Source organism: Acomys minous (assembly GCF_964271855.1).
Source record: "Acomys minous genome assembly, chromosome: 2".
NCBI classification, from domain to species: Eukaryota; Metazoa; Chordata; class Mammalia; order Rodentia; family Muridae; genus Acomys; species Acomys minous.
Window position 1 is genome coordinate 103,773,026 of NC_140484.1, and position 12,997 is coordinate 103,786,022.

Sequence of the window (12,997 nt, forward strand, 5' to 3'; positions counted from 1 at the left end):
GCTGGGGGACACTGCCGTCCCTGCAGTCAGGTTTCTACCTAGACACCACCACAGATCAGTCACACAGGACACACCAGGAAGCTGAATTTAAGGTTAAATGACCAAGACGGTATTACTGCTCCAAATGTCCATTTCAACCCAATACTATCTTTTAACTAATGAACATTTTACAGTTGTTCGATTTTACTTGAGAGAGGGTCTTTCTGTGCAGCCCTGGATGCCCTAGAACTCGAAATGCAAACCAGGCTGGCCTCAAGCTCACAGCGATCCTCCTGCCTCTGCCTCCTGAGTGCTGCCATTAAAGGTGTTCACCATGTCCAGCTGGATTAATCATTTTCAAAAAGTTTTTATCATAGAGATAAATCTGCTTTTTATAAAACTTCCATTTTAAAGCCAAAGATTGTTAAGTTTTCTGTTTATAAAGGGTGCCAATTTTTAATTTTTTTCTTAAAGATTTTACTTTAAAGTGTGTGCGCACCTGTGTATTGAACCTTTGAAAGAGAGGGTCTCCCTGCAATCCAAGATAACTGCCATCAGAGTGTTGTCATTACAGATGTGTGCCACTGTGCCTGGCTTGATACTTTTTCTAATAGAAAAAAAAATCTGACCTAAACGTTAAAACTTCTGGATCCATCAATTATCCTTCAAAAAGAAGCTTACCCATTGCTAAACTGCTTAGAGAAAACTACCAGCTGAACTCAGTCCTCCACCCACGGCTCAAACTTATGGAGCCATGGCACAGTCCTGTCCAGGAAGATGCTCTCCCTCCCCCACAAACAAAGGCTAGTTCTCTGTACCCCACCCCACAGAACAGGAACAGAATAAAACTGTGCAGGCATTGAAATAAGCATAGTTCCCAGCAAATTTCCATGTGAGTCAACTTTCCCCAAATGGTGAAAGGAAAAGCCGTTGACTTTTGGAGGCAGAAATGAAATCACAACCAATTCTGCCAATGGAAGGAAGCTTCAGACTCCAGCTCTGCTCTGCCAACACTTTTCATGCCGTGGGCTAGGCTGGGAGTGTTGGAGCTTCCCACACAGGGCGGTACTTCCAACCCACACAGAAGCAGTTTCATCCAAGGCCACATGAACTCAGGGGAGGGATGGGTCTTTTAGCTGCTATGCAGAGAACTTTCCAGCAGCAGCAGCAGCAACAGCAGCGGCAACTGGAGCTTGCTAACGTCCTAGTCACTGAGGATCTTAAAAGTTGGAGCTCAAGGGGACTTAAATCTAGGATAGCTCATTCACATCCAAAACTAAATGTATTAATAAGACGCACGAATTGAGGTAGATGTGGTGGTGCACGCCTTTAATTCCAGCACTTGGAAGGCAGAGGCAGAAGGATCTTTGTGAGTTCAAGGCCAGGCTGGTCTACATCGTGAGTCTGAGGACTGCCAGGACTACATAGACTAGAGACCTTATCTCAAAACAAGGAGGAGGAGGAGGAGGAGGAGGAGGAGGAGGAGGAGGAGGAGGAGGAGGAGGAGGAGGAGGAGGGGCAGCAGCAGCAGCAGCAGCATGCATTGGGTGCTATGTATAGGTTTGTAGCTGTACCAGGCAACGCTGTAAACTCCAGGCTCATCTCACAGTGAGTGGCAGGAGGGCATTTCGGACACATCTCAAACTGGCTGTGTGTAAACTGAAGGCAGTCTTCTGATCTTTACATGTTCCTCTGCACACATTTCCTTCGGCAAGGAACACCCTCTCCTGGTTACTCACCCACGGTCCTGGGATCAGCTTTGATTCCCCCTCCCCCTTTTTCTCTCACTCTATCCAACCTGTCAGCAAACCTTGATAGCTTCAACTTGAGGCCCTTCCTCAACCCACCATTCTGTGCCCAGTCCAAGCCCCCCTGCTGCCTCAGTCACTGCAACAGGTCTCCCAGTTCTTACCCTGGTCCAACAGACTATGCTCAACACAGCAAAGAATGATCTGTTAATATATTGCCAGGTGGCTTCCAGTGGGACTCAGATTTTAAAAAAGGTACCTGGGCAACCACTCAGTGCTTCGTTCACTGTCGCAGCTGTGCTGGCTTCCTGGCTTCTCCCTGAGTGGCATGCACTGGTGCCACCTCTGTGCCATCCTGGGGCTCACCCTCTTTCACTTTGTTATTTTTCACTGCTTTATCTCCAGCCACAAAGGATGAGACTGGCACCCTGAGCTCTCAGCAACCATTAATTAGAGAAGTTACTTAATTTCATTCAGCCGATAGCAACCTGTGAGCTGCTTTTTGTTTCCACAGATGAGGAAACAGGACCACACAAGGGTTGATGAGCTTAGTCTTAAGAAACTGTTGCAGAGGCCGGGCGTGGTGGCGCACGCCTTTAATCCCAGCACTCGGGAGGCAGAGGTAGGCGGATCACTGTGTGTTCGAGGCCAGCCTGGATTACAAAGTGAGTCCAGGATGGCCAACGCTACACAGAGAGACCCTGTCTCGAAAAACCAAAAAAAAAAAAAGAAAAAAAAAAAAAAAAGAAACTGTTGCAGTCTAAGAGAGAGTGAGAGTCAGAATTCAGCCTGAAACAGGAAGGCTGCTTACAAAAAGGCTGAGCCTTAACTACATGGATAATCCTGCCTGCATTCTTTTTGTTTTTGTTTTGTTCTGTTTTTTGAGTCACGGTTTTTCTGTGTAGCCTTGGCTGTCCTGGACTCGGTTTGTACACCAGGCTGGTCTCGAACTCACAGCAATTTGCCTGCCTCTGCCTCCTAGAGTGCTGGGATTACAGGCGTGCGGCGTTATGCCCTGCTCCTGTCTGCTTTCTTATCATTCATATTTTTGGAGTCGTTCACAAACAGTCAGAGCTGGCAGCTAAGAGCCCCCATCATAGGAAAACCATCAGTGTCTCTAGCGTAAGGCTAAAGCAAACGACAGTATCTTCAAGGCCTTTCTGAGGCCCTTTACAGCTCTTCCACATTTGCCACAGGCGCTGTGATAGCAGGCCACCTCTGGGCTGGCCCCATGAGAGAGCAGTTATTGTTTCACCTGTGCAGGGTTAAAGGTTTCTCTTGACTAAAACAGACAGAAGAGAGGGCGCGTGGCTCACGGAAGCCTGGATGGAACTCTGCTTGGCAATTACTGACTGGGCGCCCACCATCAGCTTTACCATCTGTAAAACAGGGTTGCTGAGACTGGAGTGTGGACTAAGAGTGCACACAGAATAGGCCTGCTACTTCCCCAGGCTGTGAGTAATGCAACATTTTTACTGGAAGTCAGCTCAGCCAGTCTTTATATTTTCAGTCTCTCCCGAGTGAGCCTCTAAGGAATTTGAAAAAAAAAAAAAAAAAATCAAACCAAACCAAAAAAAGTAGAGGCTTGGGTTGAAGCAATATTTTCTCTTTAACATAATTCTGAACACAGCAATCAGTATTTCAGAATATGGGATCTGAAATACAGCCGCTTTAAACTAACTGGACAGAGTCTTAATATAGTTTAAGATTGCCACTGGTAACACATAGCAAAAAAATGAAACCTAAGCAAACTGGGATTGAAGAAGACAAAATTCAGGTCCTCATCAGCCCTGTCCTAGCTCTCATTTCCTGGGAAGGGTGGGTGGGTGGGAGGCACCAAGTGCAAAACAGAGAGACCCCAGGGTGGGGAGTTGAGAATGGGGTCCTATTCCAAGTCAGGTGTGACCTCGGTGTGACCTCACTAGTGGTCTGGAGTCCCCGTGGAAGGGCTGAGCAGTGACTCTATTACATTTCCAAGTCCCAATCTCTCCTCCATCTGGGGAACTCTGCCTTTATCTGTCTCTGTGAAGGTTTTTACTTGGGGGTGGGGTGGGGATTGGAGGAGATTCTGCTGCTAATAAGAACCTTGAAACCAGAGCTTTAAGGCCCCAAAATATGCCAAGTGGGGTAGGAGAGGGAGCCTTCCCCCAAAGTCTACAACCCCAAAGAAGGGATTCCCATCAGTTTGATTCCTTATCACTTTCCATGCTCACTCACTCACTCTCCAGCCTAGCGCTGGGGACCCAGAGGAAACCAAGAGATCTGCTGATACTTGTCACATCACCCCACTGCCCATGCCACACATGTCATGTTCACTTGTATCTTTTAAGGCAACAATGTAACAGCACCTCCACTCTTTAGCTCCCAGCTGCAAAACTCTTAAAACCCTTCTAAGGTAGTGCTCATGTTATTTCAGACCTACTTCCCGAGAACCACTAATGGTATGATTTGGGAGTACTTCCAATTCTGGCTGGGGCTGGGCAGGATGGAAGCCAAACAACTGAGTGTCCAGCCACAGGTGTAGCACGCCGAGTCAGAGGGTTAGAGCTCAGCTGCTCTGCAATAGGAACTGTTAGGAGTTGTAATAACATCTCACCACAGGGACCTGCTTTATCCTAGTTTTTACACAACCCGGGAGATCTGCCTTCAGCTCATACTATGAGCAAAACAGCTCTCACCCTTTTTTTTGTATGAGTTACTTAGTCCTCTCAAGAGAACAAACAAGCCTAGAAAAAATATGATGGCTGCCCAGAGAGCTACAAGCAGCTGCCTCCAGCTGGGAGATAATTCTGGCAAAATAAAAAAGGTACTGGGGGAGGGGGTGCGGCGCTATTTAAGCATGGGCGGCCTCCAAGTAAGACTCATCAGTGCCTAAGCAGCGATTAGTCTCCAAACGCTGCCCTACTCTGGTTCAGAAGTCTGGGCTGAGTTGTGGATTTCAGGCTTACCAGATCTACTAAGCCTAGAAAAGAAAGAGAAAGAAAAAGAAACCAACAAAAACAGAGCTGACAGGATCGCTGATCAGAATGTGCCTAGACAAGTCTGGATCTAAGGGTTGTCGCTCTAAAACAAGATGATTGACACTAGGCTATCTACCAGGACCTGTCACATGGCATCAGCCCTCTGAGTGAAGGCCCATTACACCAGGCCCTTACTCTTAGACTAGCTACACGCCAGAATCCTGTGGTCTCATAAATAGCAAAGTTGCTGACAGTGTACGCTTCTCTGGGTGGGGTTGAACTAGCTGTGGGTCCCGGGAACCCCGCAGCTTGCCCACTGGGTGCACAGGGGAACGTGAACAGACTATAGGAAAAGGGCGCGGTCCCTGCCCACGGACCTGCCGCTCCTCGGCCTGTATCCCGTATTCCTCGCGCATCCGCAGCAGCTCATCCTCCAGCCGTGCGCGCAGCTGCTCCAACTCCAGCGCCTGGTTCCGCAGCGCGTCCGCCTCCTCCGCGCACAGCCGCGCCTCATCCTCTGCCTGGCGCCGGCTCTCCTGGCCGCGGCGCAGCGCCTGCTCCAGCTCGCGCACCTCGTCCTCGTACAGTTGCACGCTCTCCCGCCACGACTCGGCCACCAGCAGTGCGTAGCTGTCGTGCACGTCCCGCAGGCGCGGCGAGGGCGCGGCGGGGCCGGCGGCGCGGGCTCGGAAGTGCATGGTGAGGCTGGCGGCGCGGGCGCGTAGGTCCCGCACTTGGCGCTCGTGGGCCGCGTCCAGATCGCGGCGCTCAGCCTCCAGCCGGCCCAGCAGCGCCTCGAGGGCGGCGCGCGCGCCCAGCGCCTCCTCCAGCTCCTGCCGCTGCGCTCCCAGCTCGGCGTCCAGGCGGCTGCGGACGGTGTTGGCTTCCGCGCCCTCCCTCTGCAGCTCACGCAGCTCCCTCCACAGCGCGTCGCGCTCGCCCTCAGCCAGAGCTGTGGACCAGCTTAGTTCGTCCAGCTGCTGTCGCAGGCTGCGCGCCTCCTCGGCGAAGCGCGCCTGTTCCTCGGCCCAGCGGTCCTCCCAGCTCAGCCGGCTGCGCAGCTCCTCCTCCAGCAGCAGGTTCTCGCGCTCCAGTTCCCGCACCCGGCACACGTAGTCATAAAGCCGGGCATTGAGCTCCTGAAGCTCGGCCTTTTCGGAGCCGGTCTGCAGCCGCCAGGACAGCATCTTGCTGGGTGTGCGGGGCTCTTTCGTTTAACCGTTCGCCTCCTGCCCTGATCTTGTCCCCTCCAACCCCGCCGCGCCGCGCTGCGCCCGCCTTGCTGCTGACTCGGAGGCCCTCGGACTGGGGCTCCGACGGGCGAGCTTCGCCACTTAGTGGCCGGGTCGCGAGGCCGTGGACTCAGGCCACCATTCCAGCCAATCAGAACGCGGCCCGCGTGGCCACTGCGGCCCGACAGCGCCCCCTGCCGGAATGATCGTGGCATGGCGAGACTGCCCAGCACTGGCCCCTGGTGGCCCGAGGGAATCCGTGTCGGTTGTCTGGCTATCTGGGACACCCCGAGGCGCACCTAAGTCACCCCAAAGCCCCAGCTTTCCTTAATGAAAAATAAGTTTCCAATAAGTGAGAGTTATATAGGATGCTTCTCATTAGTTGCACTGGAGATGGGGGGCAGGATGTATTCTTTAAACACGAACTACTGTTGTATCTCAATGATAAAGAACTTGCCTAGCAGGTGCCAGGCTCATATATCAACACCCACTACTAAAAACAAAACAAAAAACAAAAACAGAACAGAACAAAAACAAAGACCAACTTTATGCATGTATATTGCACATCTACATCTACATATATACACGTTCTCATTTTTAGAGTAAGATCACCAGCGTTTTCAAGATTCTGTTTTTATTGTTTAATGCATATGAGTGTTTTGCCTGCATGTGTGTATTTGCACCATGTCCGTGCACACAGAGATCAGAAGAGTGCATCAGATCCTTCTGGAACTGGAGCTAAAGACAAATTAAGGGAGTTGTGAGTCAAAATGTGGGTTCTGGGAACTGAACCCATGCCCTCCTATGCCAGCGCTCTTAGCCACTAAGCCATCTCTTCATCCCTACAGATGCATCTTTTCACTTCTGGCATGAATGCCAATATTTTGTGTTCAGGTAAGATTTCCTTGCCAAGCAGGGTGGGAAACCCTGTTCCCTTCTGACTCGCACAATTCACCTTTAAGGGACTTGATGCTCTGTAATATCAGCTTCATTCTGGTGGGGGAAGAACCCGGAAGGACCTTGAAGTGCTCCCAGCACAGAACATTCTAGACAACTACCATCCCTCCGAACTCTTGCAACTGCCTTATACACACCCCTGCTGTGACAGCCGGGTTTTCTTTTCTTTTCAACAGTGTGCCCTTAAGAAAACACCAGTTTAATTACCATAGAAACCGCAGTTCTCTCTCTGCTTTTGTATTTCATTACTGTACACGACAGTTATTTAAGTTATAAATGACAGTAGCCAGAGTCGGTAGCATTAAAGAGCACAGGAATACACACAGCTGGCCCTGTGGGAACCAGAGCGCTGAGGGGGTCTGGAGACATCACATAGTGGCCACAGGGCTCTTCCCAGCAAGGCCACCAGGCAGTGGTGTATGCGGGGGGGGGGGGGGGCGGGGGGTAAAATGGGTTGCTCCCAGTTACCAGAGGAAGTACCCAGACTTTCCTAGTGAGGGGCAAGAATCTGCCCACAACCAACTGTGGGCCTTTGTTTCTCGAAAGACCCCATTTCCAAGGCACCGTTCTGCAAAGAATAGAAATGGATGCGTCACATGTATGTGTCATTCAGGCGGGAATCCCCTCTCTTCTTTGGCTGAGGCTGGGTGCGGGTGGAGGGTGGTTGTGTCCAGCACCTAGGCATCGGGCCGGAAGCCCTGGAACCCTGGTCTTCAATGTCCTCCCATTCACATCAGGGGCAGCTCAACACTTGGCCTTTGATAATCATCACCAGACCTGCCTGCTTACCCATTCTCAGCGTCCTCTCCTTGGCCACCCATGACAGCATGGGACAGCTATACCGTCACCTGGACTCATCCAGAACCGTTAATTCTCAGCACATTTGAATGGCCCCATTTCCAGGAATTCTAGCTGGGTAGGGCATGGCTTTGCCCGAGTGGGGGGAGCCTTCACAGTTGGCCTCCTAAGAAGTTGCTCCTTAGGTTTTTCTTGCCTCATGCCTACAGAGTCTTGGATTTTGAAACTCAAACCTTCCCCCTCGCTTCTGCTGTAAATCTGTCTCTGGGGAAATGCTTGCTCTAGGGCACGGCTTAGCGGAAGAAACAGCGTGTGCCGCTGGTTAGTATTACAAAACAGTATCCCGCTGATCATATCTAAATTCTCACAGAACTGAGACTCGGAGGCACGGACTCACTTCCCTAAGTACATGGCTACGAGGTGTGGGAGGAGCAAGTATATTAGAGGTGACCAGGGGAGTCAACCAGAGCAGGCAAGGGCTGCACATTCAATAGGAAGAGACTAACCAAGCTGGTGAGAGGAGAGGGCTATTTGCAAAGCACTGGGTAGGGCTGGGGATGCATCAAGCCAAGAGCCTTTAGTGTCCTGGTGCTGGGGGAGCCTGGAGCTCTGGGAGATGGCCCCTGGACAGAGGAGGAGCTACAGAACACACACTAAGAGGGAGAAGGAGAATTCCGCCTCCCTCTTCCTGTTGCTCTGCTGCCAGCATCTCCCACCGTGGCAGCCGAAGCCTGACAGGGATGTATGGGATAGGTCTCCTGTTGCGCGAGGCTGACAGCTGTTACATTTGGACCATGGGGTCGACACAGCCATCGCTGAAAATAATTTTATAAGCGTATAACTCACAGAGGTATACTATAATCCGTGGAGCTTATTCGAGGAAATAAATACTCAAAATTTAACATGCCCTAATCATTCAACTGAATTTTTCTTACCTTGAAGCTCTGTCCATGGGTAATGTCCGTGGCCATCTTTGTCAGGGTGTTGAATATTTGCACTATAGAAATCAGTCAGTGATCTGTTATCGTTAGCTGGGGCCTTGCTTTGTGGGTGGGCTGGTCTCAGTCCTCCCCCGTTGGCGTTCATCTGTTAAGGCTACAGGTTAAACTTAGCAGTGTGTTATGTTGGAGCTATTGAGTTGGGTATAGCATAACTGTTAGGATTAAAAGAAAATAGAATGACACACAATAGATATGATATGGAGAAATTTGTATGAGGGAAGGAAAAGGAAGAGGAGTTAGGGCCTGAGTGTGTCATGAGGGTAGAGAGACAGAGACAGTGAGAGAGAGGGGCGGGGCGCCCTTAGAGAAAGTGCAAGAGAGAAGTACAAGAGTAAGAGACAAAGTAAGAGAGAGACAAGAGGGGCAGTTTCAGTCCCTTTATTGTCTGGCACACCTGGTAAGATGACACCATAGGTTGCTAAGCAACCTAGAGGCAGCCGCTTATATGCCAACAATAACAACGCTGAAGAACTTTTTTCAGTCTTTCGAAACTATTATCAGCAAAGAAGTTTGGAATGAAGATGCTTCACCAGTTTGCCTTATTTGATAACCAAAAATATTAACAAGAACCCATGCCACGCTATACCCATTCATCAATTGCAACCGTACTCCAACACCTGAGTCCTCAAAAAGCCACAAGAATATTCTTTAAGAATCAATGATAAGGAGTATTGGCTACATGGTTATTGCTGATGATAAAAATGTGAAATCTGTCTCAATGTTGCCACACTATAAAGAGGTATGCATTTTAATTAACGTCTTACTAGAAAAAAAAATCTCTGTAGTCTTTGTTTCTTATTTTCATTCCTTCATTAAATGGAGTAGGTAATCTAAGCTGCACAAATATAGGCACATATATTAGAAAATTAATACATATATCTATAGGTATATATATTTTTTTCACCATGGAATTAAAAAATGTTTTTCACTTTAAATGAAAAAGAGATCTTGTCTTAGTCAGTGTCTATTGCTGTGAAGAGACACTAGGTTCACAACAACTCTTAAAAAGGAAACCATTTCATTGAGAGCTTGCTTTCAGTTTCAGAGGCTTACTCCTTTATCATCCTGGGGGGACGTGGGATGGCTCGGCGGCATGCAGCAGGCATGGCTCTGGAGAAGCAGCTGAGAGGCAGCCAGCTTGATTTCCAGCAGGGGCTTGGGGAATGGCTCTGGCTTGTGCTTTTGAAACTTCAAAGTCCACCCTCAGCCTCGCGACTGACACACCTTTTCCAACACAGCTCATCAACTGGGGACTAAGCGTGCAAATATATGAGGCCAATCTCATTCAAACTACCACTGGCCTCTAAATAGTTCTTTCTAGAATTGTCCTAATATAAAACAGATTTTTTACCACTGTGTTAAAAATGATATTTCTTGGAGCTGGTCGTGGTGGTGGTGGTGGTGGTGGTGGTGGTGGTGGTGGTGGTGGTGATGTGTGTGTGTGTGTGTGTGTGTGTGTGTGTGTGTGTGTGTGTTAGGTAAATGTTCAAATGTTCTGCAGCTTGGCATTCCCTCCTCTCCTGGTCCCGCCCACTTTTATTTCTCATGCTGGCCTCAAACTGACCGCATTACCCAGTCCTCCATTTTGCATTCCTCCCCCCAGGCTCTGCTCAAGACTACAGTTTAAATGTTCAGGGTTTTTTTTTTTTAATTTAATTGCTGTTTTCAATCCTTTTTGGCAGACAAACACCTCAAGAACTATCTAACTAACCCGTTGACTGTTTTAATGGAAAGAAATATCAATACTAACACAGAATTGGAGGAAAACAGGAAGAAGGGGGTTTTCGGTGAAATCTGGAAGTAGTGAAGACCTCCCGTCACGGGAGTGCTTGAGGATGGAGAAAGCCAAGAAGTCTCCCAGATGACTTCACCAAAACTACCCGTTCCAAGGGTAGAGGGAGGCCCCTGGGACGGGCGGAGGAGAGCCCAGGGTCCCACAGATAGCCTGTAATGAAAACCCCTAGGAGAAAGAGGGGCTTCCATTCTGGGTTGGAAAAGTGGTGGAGTCATGTGGCCCCTCCCCACCCCGCCCCACCCAGTTGGTAGTTAAAAGATCTTAGCAGCCTCTCTCCCCACCACTCAAGCTCACAGCACAGGTAAGTGTCTTGTCCCAGGCAGAAAGCCAAAAGGGAAGAGCCCAGCTGACTTATACAGTTTGGCACAGTTTTTTAGGGACACTAGAAAGATCTCGGCTAGACACAAGTGGGAGGAAGTTCCTGGCCAAGGAGCCAGAGGAGAGCTGGGCTCTCCTGACAAGTAGGAAATCTTGAGGGGTTGCTCAAGAAGCGGAATAAAGGCACGGTGGTGACGAGTGCCAGGCGCAGAGGGTCTGGGACCCCTTCTTGGGTAGAGCTGTAAGATGAGTAAGCCCACCCCTTGAGCATGGTGGCTCATGCCTCTAACCCCAGCCCTTGGGAGCCTGAGAAAGGAGGATCACTGTGTGTGAACTGAAAGTGAGCCTGTGGACACATAGTGAGCTCCAGGCCAGCCCCTGGGGCTGCAGAATGAGACCCTGCCACAAAAAAAAAAATATGAAAATAAAATAAAATAAATCAAAGCCAACCGAACAAAAAGCCAGTTAAAGTTTGGGCTCCAATATATGAGCTGGAACCCTTATTTCCCAGAGGCATATAGTGGCAGCGGGCCAGAGAGAGCCACTCCAAAAGAGAAGAGGGCACCAGCAGGACCAGAAACCCCTCTAAGATGACCTTGTGCAAATCACAGAATGGCACCCTTTTTGAGCGCAATGTTTGCAGCCTTGTTGCTGGATAGTTCCTTAATACCGAGGCAAAGGTGTTCTAGAGGCCCTGCACCTACAAGCCCAGAACATACTGTAGTCTCACTCACTTACTCACTTACTCCTCTGGACACCCATAGGCAGTGAGCAGGCTGCTCAACTGTCTGTAGTAGCTCCTTGTCCCAGGCTTTGCTTTGGTTGACAGAAACTAAAGACTCTTAGGCAAGGCAAGTGCACATCAGAACAGACAAATGACTTGAAGACCGAGGAAGCTCCCTTCCTGGTACTTTGTGTCTAAGTCTCTGGAGGGAAGGGGATCAGAGCCTTAAACTGATGGAGGCTCAAACTGGAAATTAGGATGGGATGCAGATTATAAGCCTGTCATTAGTTCCCTCATGCCTGTGTCTGAGAGCACAACTGCCCACATCAGGTGCTGCCAGGTAGAAAACAAGCAAGTGGGGACAAGGGAACACCATGGGACTGGCAGCTAGGGCTGAGTGAGGCACAGAGGCAGTAGGTACCTGTGTGACCTGGACACAGCAACCTCTCTGTACCATTTCCTTACTCATGTGATAAGAAGAGAGCACCTCTCTATGGAGTACCACAGAGGTGTCCTGGGGCGATCCTGGGGAGCCTGTCAAATAGAGATTGCTGGGGCCATGCACTCCTAGGTAAAGTTCCAGGTACCTGCCTAGGACCACAGAGAGAACGCTGGTTTACACCGTCAATCGGTCCTAGCATAGCTCTCCCCTGTGCCAATCACTGTTCCAAGCTCTAGGAGTGCAAGGATACTCGGCATGTGGCCCGGGCCTGACAGACAGCCCTCGGTAAGCATAGGGCATTCTGGGGAATAACAAGGTTGGAAGCTCAACACTTAGGCAGCACTGGGAGACAGATGGCCAGAGAGCTGTCTCCATAAAGCTGGGGAAAGGAGGAGAAGCCCGGAAGAGTGATGCTCAGCAGAACCCACAGGCAAGTGGGCTGGGGACCAGACTCAGCTCCTCCTCTGTAAAGCTCTTTCTTCAGGGGTTTGCTGGAAGCACTAGATGAGAAAGGAAGAACCTCAGGACACGGCTTCCTCATGCCAGCCGCATTCGCAAAACCTAGTTAAATCCAGCCTCTCACGTAGAGCCTGGGAGCATTCCCCACGTGGCTCTTGATTCTTCTGGTGGGTAGATGGCTTGTTTACACCCCCCTGCCCCCCCCCCCCCGTTCATAGGAGAACAACAAGTATTTGTATGAAAAGTCCAGGCTGACTTTTCAAATTGTGCAAAAATAGCATTTGTCATGTGAAATGAATGTTTGGTACTTTAAGCTGCATACCTCCCCTCTCTTACTTTGGAAAGCCATGTCATGTGCATGACAAATGAACTTGGGGAGGGGCCACCAAGAGGCAAGGAAAGCCCGCCCCCCCTACACAAATCTTCCCAACAGTAACAAGATGACAGCTTCTAACTGAGAACTAAAATCAGAATGATTTACCTTCAAAGACTAGCGTGCTGGCACTTACCACCCCTAAAAGCACCTCCCCCACAGAGGATGTCAGCAGCGGTCCTGGTGCAGTAACTCAGACGTTGGCTGGCTT

The 12,997-nt window shown here is 49.8% G+C and overlaps 1 protein-coding gene across 2 annotated transcripts in view; it reads right to left on the bottom strand.

Moving 5' to 3' along the window:
• SYNM (synemin) overlaps nucleotides 1-6,133 on the bottom strand; it is a 28,411-nt gene extending 22,278 nt beyond the window's left edge. Inside the window, exon 1 of one of the 2 annotated variants that reach the window (XM_084773351.1) lies at nucleotides 5,065-6,133. In XM_084773351.1, coding sequence (XP_084629477.1) covers nucleotides 5,065-5,874 — 810 coding nt within the window. In that variant the 5' untranslated portion in view covers nucleotides 5,875-6,133. The remainder of the gene's footprint in view (nucleotides 1-5,064) is intronic. The other variant, XM_084773352.1, reaches the window with a different exon arrangement.
• Nucleotides 6,134-12,997: the final 6,864 nt, after the last annotated feature.